Source organism: Accipiter gentilis, chromosome 11, assembly GCF_929443795.1.
Source record: "Accipiter gentilis chromosome 11, bAccGen1.1, whole genome shotgun sequence".
Lineage (NCBI taxonomy): Eukaryota > Metazoa > Chordata > Aves > Accipitriformes > Accipitridae > Astur > Astur gentilis.
Window position 1 is genome coordinate 14,524,202 of NC_064890.1, and position 26,440 is coordinate 14,550,641.

Sequence of the window (26,440 nt, forward strand, 5' to 3'; positions counted from 1 at the left end):
TGGCACAGGTGGGAATTTTCAGTGCACTGGGTGCAATGAGGTAGGAAGAAAAAAAGGAGCTGGGATTGTACTGATGGAAATGGGGGAGAGGGAGAAACAGCACCATCATAAATACTGCAAAAACTCTTTAACTAAAGAGAAACTATGAAAACAGCAAGAATACAATCAAGACTTTTGCCATCAGAGTGGTAAACAACTTTCATCACTGTCTCTTGGGTGCTTTATTCTTTTCCTGAATTTTGTAGAAACATGCTCCCTCATCTGGCAAGGTTGTCTTAATGAGAGGTTCTGTACCCTGCTCTTTGCTATTCTCCTTTTCCTGCTATTCTCTGACTCCAGGATTTAGGAGGTACCTGTGTGAAAGGCCTCATTACCTACGTGAAGACAGAGGAAGCGCTCAGCTGCTGAACTACCAGGCTTCAGGAAAGTCTGCTGGCGAAGCTCTATTTCCCAGCCCTACTGGTTCTATTTTATTCCTCTGAACTCAAATATCTGAACACAGTACAAGAAATAATAAGCAGCACATATTTCCCTGAGCAAGAATCAAATGCAGAAAGGAAAGTATTTACATATTATATATATTATTATATATTGAGCTGTTGCTTTTTAAGGACATCCTCATGTATAGTTTTCAGGCAAACTTCATGATAAGGGTTGTACTTCTGCAGTTTCAACTCTGCTGGTATACAGAAACGATTTCTGTATTTTTTCAGATTTATTTTTTTAATGGTTTTAACAAACACACACAAAAATAAAGAATCAAAAATTGAAACTGAGCTTACTCCATGTTTACCTCTATCTGAATATTGTACATTTTATATGAATCTGCCTGTTCAGAGTAAAAGACATGTCACATGGAAGCTGAGATAAAAAACACACACAGTTTTTGGTATTAATCTCCCATTAAACGTTCTGGTGGAACCACTCCAGTATCTACAAACACATAAAAACTTGGTATTGTGTACAATTAGACTTGCTAATCAAGTTGCATCTTTATCCCAATGCATGTTTACTAGCAATAAGGCTCTTTTGTAAGTTATGCCATTCTGTCATTGAGAAAACTAGAGAAGTTACTGTCACCTCAGGTAGCATTTACTCCTGGATGAAGTAAATCTTCCGTTTCAAAAGTAGCTGGGCTGATTAAAACACACAGTATGCTGACCTCCAGGCAACCCTCAAGAACCTGCTGTTTCTCACTCTTCCCTGCTATCTCTGCCAACGCAAGTACAGAGGGAATATCTAATCCTGGGATACTCAGCTGTGTACATTTTGCTCACAGGTCACAGACATGTAATATCTCCTACATTCCTACTGGGAATCCTGTCCTTCACACTACTGTCCTGGCATGGCTGGCTGTTTGAGTTACGAGGGGAGTAGAGAGCGCCCAAATGGTATTTGCAAAACTACTCGGTGGATACTGGAAAAATTTAACCAATGGTAAAAATGGATGTATTCTCACATGTGTAAATCATGGTGTATAGAAGCACGAGAACTTAGAAAGTGCTCAAATAATCAATATGCTGCTTTAACTTGCACAAAACCAAACACAATAGGTAGGGGGATTGTTACTGCAGAAGCAGCAGGTTCTGGGAAAACCAGAGGAAGGTAAATCACTGTCAAAAAAGAATAAATCTCCTGTATTACATGCGGATGCACCCTTGCAAGCCTTTTAAAAAAACATTAAAAAATCTCCACGTTATGTGCATGAAAATGCAGCTGTTGATGAAGTCAGAACTATTCAAGGGCACTAATTTCTTTGCAACTGATGATAGCTGCATTTCTTTCTCTGTTACTTTCTTCTTGTAAGAACAAGCCCCAGCTCCTGCTGATGTTTGGATCAGCCATTAGAGACAGGCACTGTAAGACTGTAATTTTTACAGTATTACAATGCTTTGTGACTCATGAATTATGAAAAAACCCACAACTCTGGCATATTTTAAATACATGCTGCTGCACTAAAGTACTGAGGGACTTTTGATTAATCGAACAACTGTCTTGCTCTACATCATTTGCATAGTTCTTAAAACCACCTGTAGAAGGGGTGAAATCCTGTCCCCAGGGAGGCTAAAGGAGGCCACACCTCATCCATGCAAACAGGGTCTCAGAATAGAGTATTGCTAGGGTACCTAGTAAGAATCTCTGCAGTAATTTATAAACTCATTGACAGGGATATATAGAAATATTTCTAGTTAGTCAGAATAAATCCTACTATTCATCATCAGTATAGTTATAGCCTGCATCAATCATCTGCGCTTCAGTCACCTTGTTCATTCTCATACTCTGCTGATTCAGCTTTAAATTTTATATCACTGATAGGAGTCTTTCAAAAAGGTCACAAAAGTGCATTCAATGTAAGGACAGTGGTTCTGTCTAATGGATCCTCAGTTACTGCTCCTTCTCCAGTTAAACTCATTTCAGTCAAATTAACTACATGCCACAAAAATTTGTATCCTCATCCTTTGGATTTATACTGGAAATGATCATTAGGCTAGTATGGAAGAAATTACATTGAAAAAAATATCAGCAGCACCAAGTTTTCTCAGTGCTTATTTTCTAAGACCCTTATTTCATGTCTTCTATACTTCCTGCTTGAAATTTGGGGCTGGGTAGTTTTGAGGGTCTGGCCTGCTATGTGGGAGTGACGGGATTACTGAAAAAGTGGGACAACCAAGGGAGCACATTTGACATAATACAAAAGGGATGTTTTTCCAGCTGCAACCTAAACCAGAACTTGCATGACTGATTTTCTTCCTCATTCAAACGTTGCCAAAACATATACTAAACATCAATTCTGAAATACAGCATATTTAGTCCCTTCCATCTACACTGCCTGTCTTGCAGCTATGGGCAATTGAGTCTTGAATGGGTTCTGATCTTGATCTCTTTCTAGAAAAGCTATGGTAACAGTGAAAAGAAAAATCATTTATACATATTTATGAGCTCATTTCTAATAACCAGTTGAATTTTAACATTGAAACAAGTAATACAGTGTTTTTTCATTAAGTACTGTTGCAAGTAACTACGTATGTTTATGGACTAAGATTCTAGAATTTAACCCTACAATACTGAGCTTGGGCCAATTTGCTATTAAACTAGAGCAAAAGACCATTATGCTTGGTTCTTCTTTTTCTGCTTGAAACCTTTGAATTTGTATCTCATCTCTTGTCAACCCCCATCATAAGCAGCATTAGAAATATTCCTGAAATGGCTGTGTGCTAAGCCAACTGGTAAAAATCCTATTAATTTCTTTCCCATAGGAAAGAAGATATAAATGTTGCCCGAAAATGTCTCCAACATGCCCAAATTTATCGTGCATTCATATACTCATGTATTCCGAGAGCAGACTTCTATGCCCTCCTTGTATTCTCTTAATGTGTGTATCTGGAAATATTTTTGAGTATTTGTGATATCTTCATGCAGGTTGACTGGAAGTGTGATATTATTTACAACTTGCTGTTGGTAGTAAAGCTTCCCCAAGAAGAACTTCTTACTTCTGCTTGGTAGGTGCTAAGGTTTTCAGCCATCCTGACTACCAGTACGTGGGAGCTTCACAAGCTCGCACTGTCCCTCCCCAGCAGTACTGCCCAGCCCCACTTTGCTGAAAGCTGTAAACAAGGTTGGCTGCAGAGTTTTTGAAATTTTGCGCCTCGAGTTGTAGCACTTAATAAATTAGTATCAGTCCCATCATGTTTCATATATCAAATTCTAAACCAGATCAGATGTCACAAAAATCTGTGATGTATTGCTGTTGCTTTACATGGGCTAGTTTATGTATGAACACCTCAAACCTTCTTTCTTCTCCAACTTTCAGCCTTAGGTCATACAGGAGATTCACAGGAGCTAAACTCAGCCCAGCACTAGCTCTAAAAGGGGAAGATGCTGTAAAGTTTAGCCCAAAGTTCACCTTATGTACATTCTTAGTAAAAACAAAAGCAGGTAGTAAACATTTTAAAACAGGTTATGTATTTGCATCCAAGCTCTTCAGTAAGTGTGACAAATGTTGCCACCTCATGGACAGGTGCAGGGTTTGATTCAGCTCAGCAGTAGGAAGGAAAAGGGATCACGGAGATGACTCATTGCTGCCCTTTCACACTCTCCTGAGGGGGGAAGCGACAGCTTGGCCAGAAAGATGCTTTTGTCGCATAGATTCACCTGGAACTTGTTCATTCGGGTCTGAATCCAGAAGCTTGGCTACACACCCACAATTGGGGGTGGGGGGTGGGGGGTGGGGTGGGGGGTGGGGAAAGGCTATGCACGTTCAGGGTATTTGACCATCTCCAGAGCAAGGGGAGGAAAGAATGATTTTTCCTTGGAAAAAAACCATATGGTCAACACAGGACATGGCATGGTCTTGTACTGTCAAACAGTCAAAGCCCAGCATTCAGGAGTAAAACATATGAGTAAAAGGCTGTGGGACCTGGAGTTTTCAAAAGGGAGACAGAAATCTTCAGATTCTTGAAGACAATAATTCAGAACTGAACCAGGCGATTTTAATACCCCACAAAGGTAGCGGCGGTTGGGAATCCTCTACTTGTAAACTGGAAACAAATGTAATCGTAGTGTATTCCATCATGTATTTCCAAGGCTAAAGTTTTATGTTATAACATCACATTGATTATTCACTATTCTGCCTCTTTTGGGGAACTGCTGCAGGAATACGCTGTCACCTGTTGAATTTCTCCGTTTCTGATGGAAACGCAGCTGTGCCATCCTCCTCTACAGGACAGATACTGTTACAAAAGCCATTACACAGTGTGTATCTTAAAGCATGTTCATTCCAAATGGCATTATAATTCGCACTTAATATAACTGGATGAGTGTAAAAGGACTATAAAATGTTTAAACAAAAATAAAACCTTTCAAGTTTGACATCAGGATAGAACTTTAAGAATCAATGATTTTTTAAAATAAAGCCTTGTAAAAATAGATTCAGAGTCAACATTTATGAATGGTCTGAAAAAAAGACAGTGTGGTGATTAATTGGGAGTTTCCCATCATCGTGATCTCCCTATAACAGTGTAACAGTCTGCCTACATACGACTGAAGAGAAAGAAGGATTTATACCAGCTTGATTTTAAATATGTTCTTATGTTTATTATATTTTGCTACTCCACTCTCCTAAAATGGTGGCCTCAGGAAAAGCTGCTTTGGCAGGCAATTGCAAAGATTCCTGTGGAGAGGAAGTGAAAAGACTGGGCATACAAACAAGGGCTGCTGCCATGTTCAAAGCACTAGGGAGAGTTCATAGAGCAAAATGCAGTCCTAAGTAAATGGGTTTCAGGCAATTTCAGTGTTAAGATAACATCATTAAGAGTAGAACAGATTGTGCTCAAACCCTGCTGTTTATAATTAACACATTGCTTCCAAATACGCCAGGGTCCCTGGTAAATAGTCCTCTGCTCAGATCCACCCAGACCAATCAGAGTATTTTCAGCAGGTTCCATGCTGGGCCAGCACCTGTTTGGACAAATCCAAAAGAGCCAAAATACTCTTCTTTCTGGCCAGCTAAGTAGAGAGATGAACACAGCTTGCCTTAGTCATTGTCACAGTGTCCATATGGCTGTGAAGCTTGTTTTCACAAGAAATCGTACAAGTACTTTATTATGTCGAAGTTCACGGTCCTATAAACAAAAACACAGTATCTTAGAGCAATCATCTTAACAGTGCTAAGACTTTAACCTGTTTGGAGACAGCACACGTGGGACATTCTGCACAACCAAAATCAAGCAATATCCCCAAAAGAAATGCAATCAAAGATGAATGAATTTTTAACCTTTAGTGTTATTTACAGTACCTGTCTTCTGATTATTTAAACTTTGTAAGATTCTAAAAAAGAAATAAAGCAGATTTCTAGTAAAAACTGGAAGAGTCTTATTTCAATCATCAAGCAGTAAAAATACATCAAAATTAATAAGATTATATTTTCACATGGTAAACATGATACTCTAGTTGGTGATGCAAAGCAGCAATCTTTTATGCTATTGAATGTTTTGTTCATCTTCCAAACCACCTGTTTTAGCATGTACTATGTAACTCCTTTATCTGTACTCATTTGCAGTCTGCATTCTTTCAGTCTTGACACTAGTTGACCCATGTGCATAGCTAAATTTGAAAAATCCAAGAATGCCTCTCAATGGGATATAAGATTTTAATGTATACTTTTGTACTTTAATGGCAGGCAGAATGAAACAGCAGTAGAATAAAACATATAATTATTTTTTTGTCTCTAAACTCATTCTGCTATACAATCTAACACTCAGACTTAGGGGTTTACTGTTTGAATAAATAATGCAAATTACTGCATATAATGACAAGTATAAAATTAAAAGTTTTTTTTTTTAAAAGAATTCAATGATGCAAAAATAACCGCTCACAATGCTAAGTGAGATTAACTGGCTGAATGTCTTATTTGTTAGACTACAATCATTTAATATTCTCTGTTCATGCATCATCCTGTAACCCACTTTTCAAAAAGTTTCTATAAAACATCATATTGGGTAGAGAAAAAAGTTCAGAAATCCCCAAGATCCCCAACAAGAAATACTGTGTTTGAGTCTACTTAATAATCCAGTGACAAAATTAAAGAAATTAACTGTCTCACATGACATTGTGTCACTCAAGAAAACTGCTTTAGTTACAAGGCTTTCCACAGAAAGAAAATCACACACTCTAACAAATGCTGACCTTATCAACTAAATGAAACACAGTCGTCCTGTCATAACAACTGGGTTCATTAGACACTATATGAAAAGATGCATTACATTCAACAAACATTAAGAGATCCCCACTTCAGCTACAGAAAATTTATGCACTTAGGTCTGAAATTCTTAAAACAGAAATTAAAAATTTCTAACAAAGAAATGCCTAACCTTACCTTCGGCTAAGCATGTAAATACTACATGGTAAAAAGCACGGGAATATCTCTGCAAAGACTGAATATATGCAACAGAATAGAGCCAGACATGAGGTTCTGTGGTAGTAAGGAGAGAGACTGTGCACGGCCTGCAGTTATCACACTAAAAGCCACCAGGAAGACACACAGGTTTTTCACTCTTCCAAAACCAGGTGGCTTTTGTTTTGTTGTTTTTTTTAAATGCAAACCCCACTATTGCTTAAAAAAATACAGAAAATGAAATGATAATCTGAACAGCCTGAATGGGAGTGGGGAGGGGAGGGAGAGCATCATTTTCTGTCCTGCTCTTTACACTCTTCACTCTTCCATTAGGAAATATGCTGGAGTAGCAAGGCTGAGATTGTAACAAGGCTGAGGTATCTGAAGATTCTAGTGACTAACAAAATTACTTTACTACTATTACAGTAACAAAGAAAAAAGAATGAGGAGATGGGCTGCTTACTTGATGTGTATTTTGGTTGAAATGATGAAGTAGTTCCTTCTCTGCAATAAATATAACCTCTCCCACGAGTGGTTAAAAACTACAGGCAGCTGTAAGACTACAGTACAGCTAGAAAATGAAATTTCTTAAAGCACAGATCATCATGCCTTCGCCCTGTAGCTAGTCCCATCAAGACAAGGGGGAAGCCCATTTATCATGGGTTCATGAAACCTTTGTAACTTTATGGATCATCCTCAAAGATTTACAAAGACTGTAGGCTGCAAAAGATACTTAAGAAAAGAAGTGTAACAAAGGAACAAAGCACGAAAAAAAAGGGGGGAGAGCAGGGAACAGGAGAAAAGTAGAACAGGCCAATAAAATCTGTCAGGTCATTTTTGGCCCTATCCAGGCAGCATATAAACACTTCCAAACTACTTGGACAAGGAAAAAAAGACCTGCTTTCTTCCTCATAACACGTAGGAAAAGTCAGTCAGGATATATATATACACACACGTGACCTAAAGGAAAGCAAGCCAAAGCACTATACTGTGCACTGAGATTTGAAGTGATAGCATCTCCCACAACTACTTTCTCTGGTAAGCATAAGCTGCATAGCACAAGTTTGGGTCCTGTTTTCTGGCCATCTCTACCTTTCCAGCAACTTTAATGGAGCCAATGAAACTTCTAAGGATGTTAAAGTTGCAAGGAGAGGGCTGTCATTTCAAGTGCCTTAATTCAAGGATCCTCATAGTCCATACAGAGTTTAATGAACTGGTCTCTGTATTCACCGTAGGAGTTAGAGCAGAGACAAGAACTTGGGGATGTTTGTGTACACAATGATCCATGTTGCTGAGCAGATGGTCTGCTGTACTTGGTACCAGTGGGAGTTTTTTCAGGGCATCATTCACAAGTGACTTTATTGCTGGGAATAGGAAAGTGACATAGTGAAGCCGTGGAGGTCCTGGCAGTGTGGTCCAGCCAGGACTGAACCAGATGAAGTTTCGTTGTATGGCCTGTCCAACTGCAAATTGAAATTAATGTGTGGGGTTTACCAACAAGGCTATTGGACATTTAATAGCTCAGGTGAGCAACATGTGCACGGAGGTTATGGGATACAGTCTACACCATGGATTCCTCTTAAGTCGCACATTATAAAGAAGAGATGGTCTCGAGAATGTTTCTCTTCCTTTTTTGCCACATGTCATTTCTGGGCTCTGTTCTGGCTACAGACTCTTTATCCAAGACCTGCTAATAAGCTGGCTGCAGCAACAGGTGTGAGGTAATGCTGTTGGCATTTCATAAAATTGAGACATAGGCTTGATTGTTGCCTATGTATTGCATGCATTTCTGTCTGTAATTTATCACCATCTCTCCTGATAGACCTGAAACTGTTCTCAGACTCCAAATCTGAAGGTTCTGAATGAACAGAGCTGTTGAGGTACCTATGTTCATTTACTGAATTAGTTTGTATCAACTACAGATCACACAGGATAGACTGTCTGAAAGAATTCTTATAATCTATGTAGTTTTTATATCATATGTACAACAAACGCTGTGAAGAACTAAATATCATTTCAGATTCAAATACCATAGTGTGCCTTTTGGTAATGAAATGGAACTTTTTAGAGCAGTATTTTCACATGAAGTCCCTGACCTTTATTAAGCACAAAAACAGTATGTTACCGTAACACATACTGCCACTGTAACATAAATTTTTTTCAAAACAGGATTGGACTATACTTACCTCAAGTTCAACACTTCTCATAAATAAGATGACTCATTCACTCTTAGAAAATATCCATAGATTTCTGGTCTGGTCTGCAGAGAGCTACAGACCGAGCAAATACTGGGTTTGAAGTCTTTTTCAAGTCAGCACATACAACAATAAATGATCTCTAATAGGCTCACCGGGCAATAGCTCTGATGAAGTCCAGAGATACAGTACATTTATATCGTGGTCCATCAAGCTGGTCATTATGGCCAACCATGGATAACAGCTGGAGAGTCACAAGAGAGGTGATCTACAAACAAGAGACATTACTAATGTTAGTCATTTTTTTGAGTAGCAGTGGCCAATTTCTATTTTTTTTTTCCCCTCTTTGGCACCATTCCCGTATTTCTCTGGAAAGTCACTCATACTTGCTTACTGATTTTCACATAGTTCTGCAGCTAGCAAACCCAGGAACATATATACATTTTCACCATTAAATTTTCAGCACAGGCAGTGAGAGACACAGGCTAAACCCTTCATCCTTCATATCAAGAGTTATCCTGGAGTTCTGATCAGAGAGAGAGAGGTGATGTGAGGAACAGGAATAATAGGCACGAGCTGAACATTTTCCAAATCTCTGCCTGACAACCAGTAGAGACTCTGATTCTCTTTCCTTTATACCCAAAACCCTCCTCTTCAACTTTCACACTCAAAAGTTGGGTATTCCTGTGCTAGCTCATACCACATTTTGAACAGATGGATGCATTACTCCAGATAAAGAATCTGAAGGTTGGAAAGGAAAGGCTGGGAAATTGTGTGCTTAAAAAGAACAGAGCCTGAAAGGAGAGAAATTTGCCTACAAACACAGTGTTTTGACAGAACCATTGATTATTTTACCAAAATAGCAATGTACCAGCATATATTCAACTATCTTCATTCCTCCAAATGATGACTGTGGTATCACTAAAGTGCAGTCATGGGATGTAACCATTGAGCACAGCCAGTCTATTCTTCCTCAGTTAGGAAAAAATGCTGTGGTGATTCTACTGTCTCCCTACCTCTTCCGAGCTCCCAGGGGAAAGAAAGAGGTAAAAGAGAAAACAAGTAAAGATTTCCCTGGCCTTTGGTATAGATGCCACTGACAATTCAAGGCAACAATGTTACATTTTATGAAGAACTGGTATCTGCCCACAGCCCTACTCTTCAAAAAACCCAGCCAACTGTGACCTATCTGTGTGTAATGACAATAGTATAGTAAGGAATTTGTGAAGAATAAGTGTATTGGGAATAAATGTATTAGGAAAGAGTGTCAGTTCAAACCTTCAAGGAAGCACACTGCTATAAAAAGCAGCAGCAAGGTCTTACCAGTATCAATCAAAAAAAAAATAAAATCCTAACTCAGTAATAACCCCACTCTTTTGCTGAAAGTGAACTTGGCCTTCGAATTTGTGACAGTGCTTGCAGGAGGTAGGAATAATTATTAAAGTTTTCCCTTAAGTGGACATAATATAGAAAAATGACACCAACTGTGGAAAGTAGAAAAAATTACCATCACCAAGAATGAAACAATTTTTCTAACAGCCTGTGCTTAACTTTCTTTTATATGACATTAGACAACAACAGTTTGGATGCCATCATTCTGCAAAGTCTGTGGAGTTTGGTTAAGGAATACTGGCCTACCCATATTCACAAAGACAAATTCCATTTACTTAATTCAGGTCTATAAATTACATTAAAGAGTAGCACAATTTACAAATTGTTAGCACTGATAGCATTTAGGAAAACTGAACTTAGCATACGGAAAATGGGTCAAAGTCCAGTTCATGAATCACTTTGAACATCACTGAATTGGGATCAGCCTCAAACTTGTTAGGTGTTTATTTTCTTAAAATACTCTTGAGTTTGAGAGCACATTTTTCTACATTCTTCATTCAACAAAGTCCTTATTCATTCAGTGAAGAAGCATTATGGAGTAATCTACTCTAACAACTGCTATTTTACACCCCCATGCACCATTACTGGCAAATCACTTCTGCAGGACATACTTGCAGCTGGCCTCGCATTCAGAAATCACCAATGAAGGAATGGCAGGAGGCTCCTAAAAGCTCCCAATGAGGACAGCAAAAGCCTAGATAGTTTGGAGCTGGACTCATCTCAGTTTTATGTGGGATGTAAAACTGACCTTGCTGCTGCCTTACAAATGTTCCAGCAATACTGTAATAACAAATTGTAACCATTTTCTTTTCCAACTAGCACCAAATGCTATGTGTCTAACATGAGGTCGGCAACATAAAATTCCTTACTAAAGGCTGACTCAATAAAACTGAAATAGCATCAGACTAGACACTAAGTTTCATTAATGTTTTTAACTCAATACATTAACTCTGAAGACTCAATATACAATGAAGCTATTGATCGTAAGAGTAACACAAACTTACTTTGCAAACCGCAACCCTTTACTTATTTCTTTCACAAATCCTCTATTTATTTAGTTTAATAAAAATGTCATCACAGGGAAGTGAGTGCTGAAACAGTTGAGTCCTGATCCTGAGATTGCTTAAAGAGACAGAAGTAGAGAGAACTACCATTTTCAATTCATGCAGGTAGGAAACAATTTTATCTCCAGAGAGGCTCAGCAGAGACAAAGAGAAAGAACGTGTATCTAAGGGGGGGTAACAGGGACCAGCTCCCCTACAGACAGCCAAATGTTAGAAGCTAAAATACTTAACTTGTGAATCTTTGGGGTGGAATTCAAAGCCTAGTTAGAGATGCCTAGCCTGTACATGGACAAGGGCAGAGATCTCCGAAGGACAAATCCAAAAGCCTGCATGCTGCGGGGGCAGAAGCCTGGAGCTCTGTTTGCACAGCTTTTTCAACAGGTTCAGGGAGAATCAAAACCAGCACGAGCGTTTTGTCACCCCAAAGCAATGACTTCTTCATTTTTTTCTGCTTTATACAATATAGCAGGATTCTCCTGCTGATAAGTCAGCCACAGTATTGGACAACACACATTTTTTTGCAATAAATTGCTTTGTTAGAAGATTAGATTCAATTGTGGCAGATGTATAATTATTAAGTTCCTCAAATATTTTGCACTAAACCCATCTGTCTAGACCTGATTAATAAAAATAAGACAATTGTCTTCACCAAAAGGTTAAGAAGTCTTCTAGGATACAGAAGGTTCAATTCCCTCCTGCCGCAAGGGGTTTGAGTGCCTCTTCGCTGAACATGTAACAGCTAACTGGGGTAGGGGTAGCAGAGGAAGAAAGAAAAAGCTTTGTATGGTATTAAATCATTACCAGATCTAACTTTCATTCTAACTGCTTCTGGAGCTGAGTCATTTTGCATAAAATTGCATTTATATAAACAGTCTCTTTCTCTGTGTCTACTTAGGGCATTCACCTGGTAAAGCAGGATACAGTGGAATGAAGTGGGTTTAAGACAGCCTATTTGCAGGAAAATTTTAAAAATCACCAATTTTCATATTCTATTAACTGTTAAGGTCCAAGTGCCACCTATAACTTAAGCACCAAAAAAGTTACTACTTCAAAAGTTCAGGTGTTCTAAAGCTTTGGAGGCAATCTGTTCTTAAATGAAGATACGTCAAAAGTTTGAAACACAGGTGGGAATAATATGAATGCAATGTCAAACTAATTACACTTCTTAGCAAAAAACTTTTTCAAAGCTTTTTTTATTTTTTTAATACCATGGGTACAGTGGCTCCATTTCATTATCACAAAAGCTTGGGAAAAAACATCTGGCAGAACAGACTAGAAACAAGCCAGAAAAACTGTGTGGGTGACATAAGAAAGAATATTTATTGAGAATCTTTTGAACAAAAGAAATTGCAGTTGGAAGAAATATTCTAAAGCTATTAATAAAATTAGAGTCAGATCTGGTGATGTTTTAATACCAGAAAAAGTTAACAAGTAAATGGAATTTTCTGCAGGAACAACAGGAAAATCTGAAGAAAAGTTACTGATCTGAAAGATGTGAAGCAACACATGTCACTGGTATGTTTAAAAATAATCCATGACTGAGCTTTCTTTGAATTATATTTGTGTGAGAAACCTGCTGCTGAAAGGTTGGATGCAAGGTGAGAATAATCAGAAAAGCACAGCAGAGAGTTGCTGCCAGGAGGATATGACTGCTCAGATTGCTTCTGAATATTCGCTGGTCAAATATGGACATTGACATCTCTGGAAAAAACAAGCAACTCACAAGCCATCCTTAAAGGCTGCTTTTTTCCCTATCAGCCTGGACTAACAGATGGGCCTTGCATCATTCCCTGAGCAGACACAAAGACCAGCTTTGTCAGCACATGGCTGTATGGAAGCAAGAAGGATTCCAGAAGTGAGGGCTGTCCACTGAGAAAGGCCAGGCTCTTCCCGAGGACAGCATGAGAAGCCAGAAAACATTCATGGAGGTGCAAAACAGGAGCAGAATTAGGACCAGAGATACAAGGAAAGACATGATTAGCTTAGGTAAGCAATGACTGTCACAGGAAAGACTTTGGACAAAGTGTGTGACACATCTCAAACCCATAGGATAAAACTGAACAGAGAAAATGATGCTGACTAATAGGAAAAAAAAAAAGGTGCTTTCCCTAGAGGTGTGATTGAAATCTCACCAAGTGGTACACTTTAAACTGGAGTAGAAAAACATTAATGAAAGACACACGCAGGAACATCTTCAAACTGGCAGAGACACACTAGATGATCTGCGAAGTATTTTTCATCTCCACAGTCTATAATCTTCAATTATCTTGCCCAAGATGTTATGTTAATTTTAACTCTTCAGTCTGGCTTACTTTTACGCACAGCTTTTTGATTCTGAACTTCAAACCTATCAAGAAATTAAGAACTTTCCATATTTAGTACCACCAGACACTGGTACAATATTCTTTCACAGTTGTATTAAAATTTATACGGACCCTAGTGCTTTGTGCAGCACCATCATCACACAGCTCTCAAAGCAAACATGCAGCTCACTGCACTTGTTCGAAACCCACCACTGCCAAGAGTTATATTCACGCACATGCTAAAACCACTACTATGCAACAAGACAGTTTGAAAACCAGATGCCATTTAGAAAACACATTTCAGACAAAATGACTCCCACAATAGTCTCCTGGAGTTAAATTCAATGACCCTAGAACAAATTATGTAAGCATAAAAAAAACCTGCTCAAAATTATTTTAATCAAAATTATAGCTAGACTATGCTTAGTATGTCAGCCTTGTTAGACAAGGTCATACAGAAAGGTAGCAATAGAATATTACAAGTATATATATTTAAGCTAGCAATTGATCAAAACTGTTTTTATAAAAAATACTAAAAATAAATCAACACTTTTCCGAATGCTTACATTTTAACAGTCAGGTTTTGGTTCTGAATTATGTTTTGTGCAAGGCTTTTAATGCATGAAAAAAAATACAAGAGACACCCCTCCAAATTGCTTATGGCCTTCCAGTGTGCAGTTAAAGCATTCATTACTATATGCTTCACCTTTTTTATTTTACCTTTTTCTCAGCTTAAATGAATCCAACTCTTTCTAAAACTACCTTATGAATGCAGTCAAAGTGGTTTTGGCACTAACAGAGCCACCAACAAACAGGGGTATCACAGCCACAGCCTCGGCAGTGCTCCACAGGCTTGCACTCTATGCCCCTCACTTTGGTAACACACACATAGGTGGCCATATAGGATGCTACAGCGCACAGTAAACATAGTGACCCAGTCTGCTTTGAAAGCTGCCTTCTAGAAATGTTTGCATTTGGTGTCTTTGTCCCCTACTAGTTTTTTGGTTTTTTTTCATTTCTCCCACATAAATACTACCTCACTATTTTGTGTTGACTCTCTAGGACCTTGCATGTTATTTCTTTATCTGTAGTAGTATATACCACACTTCTAAATTAAGTAATTTCTGCATATCTCATCAACGGGTTGACAATACTTTACCACAAGACTTCATCAGATTGGGTCAAACAGAATTTAACACTAATTACTAACTTGAACAAATTTTCAAGACATAAATGTGTTGACAAATTCCAGATGTGACAGCATTATATTCACTAAATGTTTAATTACTACAGGGCAGGGGAGTGTGTGGGGAAGGAAATAACTGACTGCTTCTGCTACCATTTATCCTTTAAAAAACAATGGCGTTTAGGCTAACAGATCTTTTTTTCTTTTATTTTTACACCCATTGAAGGATTTAAAAATATTTGTTCTATCCTGATGTTAGGGATGTTTAGCTGTTACTAGAAGCACCCTTGACAGCCTGGCAGGGAAGGAGATTTGTATCGTATTTTCCCCTAAGAATCATCATGCAACGTGCCTACTTTCAGTCTTGTGTACAATAAAGGACTTACTGGATTGAGATCAGTCCATGTCACTGAAACCATCACGTCATACCATCTTTTTCATGAATGCGCTAAATTTTATCATAGAAACAAGAAGGATTTTTCTTCCAACACAAGGACTCCCACAGAAGATTTTTCCAGAATCTTACTGATACACAGATAGGAAAACTTGTTTCAGTTTCCTACATAATTTTATTCAAGATCTATTTATTTGAATACTCTCTTATATTTTAACGAAATCTTTCTGTATTTGTTAGTCTGCATCTCTGTCTTCACCGTCTCCTCTGACTTCACTTCACTCAAGGCAAATCTGTCTGATTTATAGATTTAAACAAGTGACCCTTTTGGCTTTTTCCAAGCTTCATCATATTGGTGGCTCAGTCATTTATTAAGACAGCCAAAACTGACTCCTCTTTCTTCAGTTTCTAAAACACAAACCCTCTGTTTTTACAAGAAATGTTTATTTACTCTCAAGTATATGACCTTGAATTTCATGATGTTAAACCCACTCTGTATCATACTCACCACCTTCAAGGTATTTCTTGCATATCCTCATAGAAGAAAAGTTTATTAAGCCCAAGGCATATAACCTTGAATTTTACACTGCAAAACTTTTTTCAGTTTCTACTATACAGATCATAAGAATTTTTACACGTTATGTTCCACACTGTATAATCAGTGTTCACCACTTCTGTCTTCCACCACTCAGTCTTATTTTTTGTGTCCCATTTACACTAAATAGTATTTGACAAAAAGTGTTGCCAATTTCATAGACTTATTCAAGGCATAAGCGAGAATTTTTTGCCTTTCTCCTTTTCCACTCCACCCTTTCCACACCATCCCACCCCCTCCTGTCTTTCAGACCACAGAACACCTTTCTGCATACTAGAAGCTGCCTTATTGCTAGCACATTCTCCTGCAGTTGGCCTCCCTGTGGCTTTTATCTTCAAACTTAAGTGAAGCAAATATATTTTCTTCCATTGAGGAGAAACTTCCTCACCTTGCCCTAGAATTCATATTTATATTTTAGAATCCGCTCTCTTCAATTAGCAGTCTGTCTTCTAGGGTTTTTTTTGTTCAGCGAGTCTGACTAGCTGCAAATCTTGACTCATCAGAGGAGCACCCTTTCATCTCTCCTCTGTACTTTCTCATTATCTTTAGTCCTCACATTTTCTCTTCCAAAACTCAGTGCTTTCCAAAAAACCCTGCAACTTTTTAAAAAGGGACACTGAAACAAGATTCATGAAACATCCCAGAAAACTAAAGAGAATTTTAAAAAGCAAACAAGAAACCCAGAAGGATATATTTCTTCATCCAAATTTGTAGTTAATCTGTGACACACTCTGCCGCTGAAAATTTAGTGCAGTGGTAGAGGGTTTTATGGAGTTAAGAAATCAACTGGATGTATTCATGGAATGAAATACAACCACAAGCTGCTAAATACAAAGAACATCTACTCAATAGCAAGCATTTAAGCCACAGGTAACATGAAGGTATAACGCACATCAGACTAAACTCACTCTCTGCTTGCCAGTCTTATGTTTTTTCTGCATGTCCGATACTAATTGGAAAGCAGTCAGACAGTTTTACTGTCTTGTAAGAAGTAGAACAGTGGGTAAACTCACTTCTGGTCTGACTTAATGTGGCTGTTATAATGCATTCAGCAAATGTAGAGTATATCATCTGCATCTTCTACATGCTGCCACTTTGTGTTTTCCCCTTTACCCTTCTCTTGGGTCTCTGCAAGAGCTCTCTCACTATTGCTTACTGTATTCTCACCATACTCTGCAGTCTTAAAAAAAAAAAAACAACACCACCCCCACCCCCCAAAGTACTTCTTAATGCCCTGAAAAGCATGCTAGAAATTTGCTTAACGTGATATTTCCTGAGAGGATCAAATTATTTTCTGTACCTGAGGGTGTCTTTGGAAATTTTTTCAGAAATTTAAGACTCCTGGAACCAGTTACGGGGGAGTTTATTTTGATACTCCAAAACATGCAAAAAACAAGGCTTGAATGTACTTGCAATCTAGTGGAGGTGCATGCATCTAATTTACTCCATAATGACCTATGAAAGGCACTCGTAAGTAGGACTACAGATATGAGTTATAGACAGATAATTCAAAAGTACTCGCCTTTCTATTTCATACCTTAAAATCAGAGCGACTAAAGATGGTAACAGATGGTCAAAGAAACACTTGGGGAATGATGTTTACAGTTAATTTGATTACTTAAGTCAGGTAGACTCATAAAGTGGACACCAGACAAAGGCTGGCTACTTTTCAAGGCAGAGGCAATAGGCAGCCAACAGAAGTATCCTTCTGCCACCCCCTGATTCTTTTCTGCATCAGAGGTCTCGGGTTCCAAGCTTGTTTTAAACAATGAGGAAGGAGACACAAAGATTGTTTTCCAGAAGCAAATCTTTGTGCAACTGATCAAGCATATAACCTTAAATCCCCAAATCTAGAAAATTTCCCCTTTTTTTTGGTCCTTCTTTTATAACACCTGTCCCATAATGGCAGCATTTCTAGATATTGCAAGACAAGTTCTATGAAGAACAGAAAAAAGTAACCTTAAAAATACTACTATCTTTGATACTGATAGGACTTGTTACATTTAGAGAAGGCCCAAAATTTTTAATGCTATATCAGTAAAATATGGAACTGTGTACACAGAGTTACTAGACTTCTACTGCTATATGAAGGAGTTTTGTTTGCAAATATAATTTTGTATTCAAAAATACTTAAAGCAATTAGGATTTCTAACCTGTCCTGAGGACAAAAAACAGTACTCTGTATATGCCATGTGCAGAAATCATGAAATTAAAGGAGATTTCTCATAATCAGATATTTGGGAGTAACTTCTAAGACTAAACTACTTCGCTTTCTCCAAAAAAGAAAGATTTTCAATATGTCTTAATGGCAGTTTATTTTTGGATGATTATGATAATTAAATGTTAAAAGAATATCAATCCAAATCTTGCATAAAGAAACAAGATATTAAGAATTTTTAAACCACCACCCCAGGAAGATTTGACCCAAATACTTCAGAAATACACAGACATTTTAACAAGGGTAGCCAAATGGTAAAATACACTGTAGTCTGAAGTGGGAGTCTGCTCTGAAAAATGACCATTTAAAAGACACATTTATTTTTTATCTTGAGATTAATAAACCAAATCTCTACAGACTCTCCACAGTACCATGCTGCATCCCAACTGCTCGTGAGAAGCATTGCAGAAGACTGCAATCAACACCATATTAATTTTGACTACGTAAAATTCTGCACATTTCAGTGGTTCCATAATAGGAATAAGTAGTAACAAAAAAGAAAACAGAAACAACTTCTATTAATCACTAAAGTACGCAAGTCCATCATACTGCTACAAACCAAAGATCCCTCCTGGCCCAATATGCTGCCTCTTGAAAGGACTGGCAAAGGATACGTAGGGAAGAGAGTAATAAAATTTAACCAAGAGAAATTTCCCAATATACACAAATACATGACTGGCTCCTGGTAATCTTCATTTCACGTACTTCAGTAATTAGGTATAGAATTTTTCACACATATTGATCTGACCTGTTGAAATACGACATTTCATATTGTTCTTGTATTGTCAAACTGGAGCTAAAAAGGTTGCTGAATGCATTACTTAACATTAATGCACCTAATCAACACATTGGAAAAATTTATTAGGAGGCTGTACATAAACACCGAGACATCAGAAACAACAATACTGCCTAGCTCTCAGCAAGAGCTGCATATACAGCATACACACTCGGTTTTATGCCATCAAACAGGGGAAATAAAAAAAATTCTGATTTACTTTCATATAAGACCGTAATTAGAATTTGATTTGATACGTGATGTTGGATCCTGGGCAAACCAACAGTTACAAAGAAAGCTCTCATACAACAGCAATTGAGAGGAACTGTTACATTTCTGTTCAAAATCTTCCGTAACAAATTCAGGAAATTTAAGTTTAACATAATCCTGTATCTTTGTTCACAGGTACCCTTAAGCAGAACAGACAAAACACCAAGGATGAATGCAAGTTCCAGTTCTGCGTTGGCAGACTGTCACCATACAGCACAAGGGAAGAGAGGACTCTGCAAAGCCACTCTTCTCGGTGGGAAATGGGCAGATCTGGAATCTCCCTCCCTGAGCGTGCCAGGAAAGCAAATACTTGCCCTCAGGGAGAATATTCTGCTCTGAATCAGTAAATCTATAGCATTTTGCTCCTGCCAGGAACAAGGGAAAGACCAGGATGAAGACTGTCACTCAGGAAGTCAGTCGACCCCTCTAGTTGCTTGAAAACCAATTAAACAAACCCTACTGTAACAGCACAAAGCTGATGGTTGTAACCTACAGTGAGAAATTTTGGTTTTGTTTAAAAAAATAGGTACGCTACAATAGATGCTATAAATTTAACATCCATTTTTGTTAGTCTTTCTACAGAAAGTAAAGCTTTCAGTCATCCATGAATTGATAAGTCATGAAATATTAAAAATATAGGTTCAATGACCCATTAAATATGTTAGATGCAACTGGAAAACATATCTATAAATATCTTTATACCTCTTGCATAGATGATCCTGCAACGTGGTCATAACTACAAGTTTTCCATCTTTTATTCAGTTATACTTGGTTTTATCAGATAAAGAGCATGAAACATCATCTGTCAGCAATTAATTGGAAAGGAAAAAACCCTGTTCTTCAAATACAACACTTTTTTATGCAGTTTCTGTCACCCTTTAACGCAACTGTGAAATTCTGCTAGTTATAACATTTATCACTTAGATTCACTTGGCTTTTCTAACCTGGAAAAAACCGGTTTCTGACACTCACATGTTTGGCAAGCACAACGTGTTGGGTAAAAAAGTTAGCAGCCAACCAAGGCAACCAACGAACTAGTGAACCAGTATGCTGGCACACCCATCAACAACGCTGATCAATGAATTTAACTGCGCTGTATCTGTAGACAAGTGATATGCAGGAAAAGAATGATCAGGTTGGAATGAGGGAAGAGAGAAATTTTATATCAAATACTATTTCAAGAAATCCACAGGGATTGTTTTGCTATTTGGAGCACTGACTATGTGTGTGTTCCATTTAAATACCTGCCAAAGGGAAGCATTGCTTAGGAACAGTATGCAGCCAATTATTATTTCTCTCTTGCCTTTATAGTATTCAAGGATAATATCATTTAGATGGACAGAAACATTCGAAGACACAACCCCTCCATAGATTCCCCAAAACATCTTGCTATACACATTGAGTTAAAATTTGTGTAGTTAGTAAACATTGACTATATGGCTCCTACATCATCACAAGTCATTTATGGAGCAAGAGAATCTAACATAGTAATGTACTGCACAAGGCAATTTTCACGTAATTCAGGAATGGATTAAAAGCATAAAAGAACCTACATAAGGTGTCCTATTTTAGTTTCAGTGGAATACGATGCAATCAAGAAACATAATTTCTCAGTTTCCATGACTAATTCACTTATTTTTGCAGCTGACAGTTGTGATAGCTAATATATTTTTGAATAATTGTCAAGACTTTTCTGTAATATTCAGTAATTGTAAATCTGAATTTTTTGAATGTTAAAATTAAATCACCATGAAAAGGCTTAAATGCCTCCAAAAGTACTATATACTCTGAAAAATCCATACAAGAGATCAATGGAAAGGTGCAAAAAAAGCTAGAAAGAATCAAGCAATCAACGAAGTCTTTTGATCTCACAGATGAAAGATAGTCACCCTCCTACTAATAGGGCTATTGCCTACTTTAGTGAGAAACAGGAGAAAAATTGAAGAAACAGAGGGGAAGCAGTTATGATTTGACAAAGACACTACCAGGGTCTGATGAAAAGCTACTTGTCATTCCAATCAACTGTGTTATATCCTCAACGCTTTTCCACCTCCTTGGAGGCCTTTCACATGAGCTTTACATAATGGGTAAGTAGCTCCCGTGGCTATCTTCTGGAATCTCTTCAGTAAGTAGAAACAGAAGTATTGCTCAAATGTATTTTAAATTATCCATAGCAGAATCTGCATTGCAGTCAATAAATGTTAAAAAAATGGTATCAAAGAACCAACTGACCAGGAAGCGTTGTTATCAGTCTGCTCTTCCTCAGGAAGAGAAGCTCAAGCAGCAGAGACCAAAAGGTTGTCTAGGGAATACTCTACTGGTTGAAAACACTTACCCTGGGGGCCTTTCCCTCTCTGCCACTGAAGACTCAGACCTGTTTTTCAACAAGTTCTCAACACATCTTGTCCAAGATGACACATTAAAAACAGAACACAGGCAAGGTGATTACTGCCAGGAGCTGAGTTATTGGATCAGGACATCCAGACTATTCCTTTTAAGTGCCTGGCAGCCTGCACCCTCTTAATGGCTGTATTCAGTTTTTACTACTAGAAGTAGCACCCTGGAAAGTAGCAGTGCAGATCTCCTCCAGCTTAACCAGTGTTCAAAACTGAAGTCCCAGAGCTATCTCTACCCTTGCACATCTTGTCCTGCAGAAGCACTACATATCGTTAAAACTTAACTGATTTAATCTGGAATGTGTACCGAGACTTGATCATCTCAAGAATCATTTTAGGACCCTAACCTCAGGAACTGCATTTCTAAGACACAATTTTGCACTAAAGAAAAAAAACCCCAAAAACCAAAACCCACACAGACCAAAAAACAGAACAGAACAAACATTAATACAAAGACTTTTCTGTCTCTAAAACTGTTCTTAATTTATTTTATAACTGAGAAATTGTGCAATATGAATGCTACCATGGTAACAACTCACTTTATTGAACAAGAGAGAAAATAATTATCCCAAACCTGCATATCATGCAAGCACATGCAGTAAATTTAGTGCTGCCCTTTTTCCCCTTGCTATTTTTCATCTTGCAAAGAGAAATAGATTTTGAATTTATACCTTATAGCAAGCCAGGCATCATTTTGCTTGTCCCTCCCACTTCTTTGTATATTTTACACCTCTTGAGTGCATGATGAGAAGGACCCAGTTACTTACAAAAAGAAAAAGGGATTAATGAATCAGAAATGCTCTTCCCCCTCCTGAGTTAAGTACAGAAGACTCCTATGTAAATGCTTCACGCATTTAAAAAAAATGAAGCCCTAAGGCAAGCACAGCACATGCTTAGTATTCACTCAGTATACTTAAACAGGAACCCTTACATTTATAGTAAACCAGAAGTTATTCATCTCCAAACATAAATTAAACCTGATTTTACTGTTCTGTCCAAATATTCTTTGTGATATTTTGTTTGTGAACATATTGTTATATCTTATATACAAGGGACTGTAATATTTTCAGAAGAACTGCATGGATTTAGCCATACAAATCCAATTAATCTCAATAGAAGTTGTATGGCTAAATCCCTGTGCTCGGCTTTGACATTTTGGAAGCAGTGGGGGAGGTTTTTCAAGTAGTGAATATGTACAACAAAACTCGGTTTTCTCTAAGAGAAATAAAATGGCATTTAGATACTAACAGATATCAACAAATATATTTATGTGACTGTCAAGAAAAATCACATTCCTAGCAAAGCAGGCAATGATCTCCACAAAACTCTATTTTTAAAAAAATAACAGTATTATCCTGAAGTACACAAGATAAAACTAATCACATGTACATATTAGTTGGATAAATTATTCTTATTTTACCTCCAGTTTTGATCTTTTTACTTCATTTACAGTGGATCTGCCTGTCTGATATAAAATGTTAAAGAATTAATTTAATCTTATGTTCACAGTTAGAGGATAGCCAAAACAATATGTTTGGGATACATAAAATTCATGTTTTTAAAAGGTCACTTTAAAGAAGCCACTTGAAAGTACTGTTTAAAAAGATGATCTCATTTGCCACAGACCTTCCTCACTTTTTTTGGTTTATTTACAATCCTAAACAAATTAAAGAGTAGAAACAAAACTACTCTCATCCAACTTCAGCAACAAAGAATGCAGCTAATTTTGGCTATTTCTTGGTAGGTTTCTTCAGTTACTAGGAACAATTTACGTGTACACACATTCAGGCATACATACAATACAGGCTGTGCAAAATCTGAATTCAGCAAGCTGTCTTCATGGAGCTGGAACTCTTCAAAACATCCAAATACAACTTATCCTGATACAAAATTCTTTCTGAAATACAGACTGTAACGGCATGTCCTTCATAAATACACACACACATATACTACTGAATATATTTAATACCTCCCTATGAAGCTCTTACAGAAAATGAAAATATAATTCCAGTAGTTGAACTTGTAAAACTTAAAAATCCATATAAAAAAGGCTACTCTCTGCCTTCTCTCTTCCCCCAAAGCCCTCAACAACCAATACCAGGATTTCACTTCATAAATATCAATGAGCTGCTTTCCATCTTAAGAAACATAGAACCAAAACCACTAAGAGATGTATGTTTCCCATACAGCAGTTGAACAGTTAAATCCCAAGAGTGTTGTAACTGTGAAATATAAGTAATGTTTCATTTTACAATAATTTAGGTTTTGCATTTGACAGTACTTTTTGTATGGACACTTTCTTTTTCCAGTTCAAGCATCATTCACACAGAGGCAGTGGAGACTTCTTTGTTTTTTAAAGAACAGAAAGTAAGTGACCATTTGGGAATTAGCTGGGCATATGAAGCATTTAACAAGCAACTAAATGATAAGGACAAATTCACCCAACAAAAGCCATCATGCCACAGTTTATTTTTCCTGTGTATGCATGGCTCGGCTGGTTTCTCACAGGAAGGCTTAGCTCAGGTGCTAGTTGAAAAGTTTTATTTAAAGCTTGTTATATTTCAAATTAATCATGACCATTCAAGTACCGTATCCTACAAGACAGGGACAATAACCACACTTTTTGCCTGAAATGGATGATAAAGCTGTTACTTCATAAAAAACTAATGCCATTAGAAGTAAAGTTAAAACATTGCCATAGAACTATAAAGCAATGTTTTTCTGCAGTGGTATGTTCTGAAAGCCTTATAATCTGACTTAAAACAAGTTTATAAAAGCATTAGCATGTTACAAAAACATCATATACATCATCAATTGGGACAGTATCTGAAATAGTCTCTCTGGCCAGAAGGTCTCAAAACCTTCTTTGAATTTTGCTTTATATAAAAGTTGAAAATTCTGGGGTACAGAACTTCAGTATATTAAAAATGTTTAACGTGATTAAACATAAGTGATAAAACATTTAATATTTAAATAGACTTAAATAAGAAATTGGTTTGTGAGGAAGACTTTTATCCATAAACCTTTCCTAGTGCAAACACTCCTCTACCCATGTCTCTTGCAACCTCAGCTACTTCCATCCCCCTCACAACTCAGAATCACAGAATGGTTGAGATTGGCAGGGACCTCTGGAGGTTACTTGGTCCAACCCCATCTGGTCAAGCAGGGCCACCTAGACCAGGCTGCCCAGGACCACGTCCAGATGGTTTGTGAACATCTCTGAGGGAGATTCCACAACCTCTCTGGGCAACTTGTTCCAGTGCTCCGTTGCCCCCACATTAAGAAAGTGTTTCCTGATGTTCAGAGGGAATCGCCTGTGTTTCAGTTTGATGCCCATTGCCTCTGGTCCTGTCACTGGGCACCACTGGAAAGAGCCTGGCTCTGTCCTCATTTCACACTCCCTTCACATATTTATATACATTGATGAGATCCCCCCGAGCCTTCTCCTCTCCAGGCTGAACAGTCCCAGCTCTCTCAGCCTTTCCTCATAGGAGAGATTCTCCAGTCCCTTCATCATCTTCATGGCCTTTCAGTGGACTCTCCCCAGTATGTCCATATCTCCCTTGTACTGAGGAGTCCAGAACTGGACACAGTACTCCACCCGTGGTACTCGCAAGTGTTGAGTAGAGCAGCAACTCCTTCCAGTTGCTCATTACATCCCTTTACACTCCATGCACCTTCTGCTCCTCCTGCTCCCCCACTTCTCACCAGAAGATGCGCCACACCCTGTGCCTGCATCTTGGTTAGGTCCTTGCTAAATGGCCAGAACCAGCTCAAACAAAAAAAACCAACCTGTGCACATGCTAAATAGTCTCCTGAATGAAGGTTATGAACATGGACACTAATTTTCATTAGATTTGTAAGCCTGAGCATCTTTGAAACTTGTGCCTTTCTGTCAATCTCAGCCAGAACTAGATAAGCTAAAAAAATGTGTGAAGGATACGAACAGGGTGACAGAACTGACAGATATACAATTGAGTCTGTTTCCTTAGGAAATCAAGCTAGAATATACTCAAGAAATAAAGCAGCACTCTGAAAAGCAGATACTGTGAATATAAGGTTCATGCTAAAGATCATCACATTCAAACATACTAAGTACTTGAGCAGGGCAGCCTTATCAGCGTTATCCTCAACAGCTTATGCAGTCCCTCTGTACTCCAGACAAAACAATGTTTGGATGTGGAGGAATGTGCAACAACTCAGTAACAGATATGTTTATCCTTTATTTCAAGTTTGTTTTGTGGGTTTTGTTGGTTTGGTTTTTAATCCTTATTTAAAGGAAAGAAAATCTAGAAAACTGAAACAAGCATAAGATTCCCATGCAGCCTCCTCTGACTGAACCTTCCTGGTGGCCTTTAATAGCAGTAGTTTGTTGAAGAAATCAAGGATGAAATACAGTCAGTAACTATTAATGTATGCAGGATCATCTGCTTCACAAATAAACTGTTAGTTATTAATTCAGAAATGTAATTTCCATTCAGTTGACTAAGGAAATGATGATACCTCACTGTAAGATTTTTCTGAGAATCATTATCATTGTTATCTAGGTTCAGGGCTTAGCTTTTAGTCTCTAAATGCTTATTTTCTTCAAGTGACAAGACTCGCACTTCTGCCTGAGTGCAATCCACAAAAAAAAAAATGTGTCTCCCTGCTTTTAGGCTGGCTCATCACCAGCCAGAGCCTGAGTTACAGTTCCCAGTGGCAGAATGCAGCTTATTCAAAACAGCATGATTAATTTAACTAAAAAGAAAACCACAAGC

At 37.8% G+C, this 26,440-nt stretch overlaps 1 protein-coding gene across 5 annotated transcripts in view; it reads right to left on the bottom strand.

Annotated features, from left to right (window-relative positions):
* Window positions 1-4,525: 4,525 nt before the first annotated feature.
* The window catches only part of ORC5 (origin recognition complex subunit 5), a 74,586-nt gene continuing 52,671 nt past the window's right edge, over window positions 4,526-26,440 (bottom strand). For 4 of the 5 annotated variants that reach the window (XM_049814249.1, XM_049814252.1, XM_049814248.1 and 1 more), the window contains 2 exons: window positions 9,243-9,355; window positions 4,526-5,621 (listed from right to left, as the gene is read on the bottom strand). In XM_049814249.1, the coding sequence (XP_049670206.1) occupies window positions 5,576-5,621; window positions 9,243-9,355 (159 nt within the window). In that variant the 3' untranslated portion in view covers window positions 4,526-5,575. Of the gene's footprint in view, window positions 5,622-7,253; window positions 8,717-9,242; window positions 9,356-26,440 lie in introns of those variants that run through there. The other variant, XM_049814253.1, reaches the window with a different exon arrangement.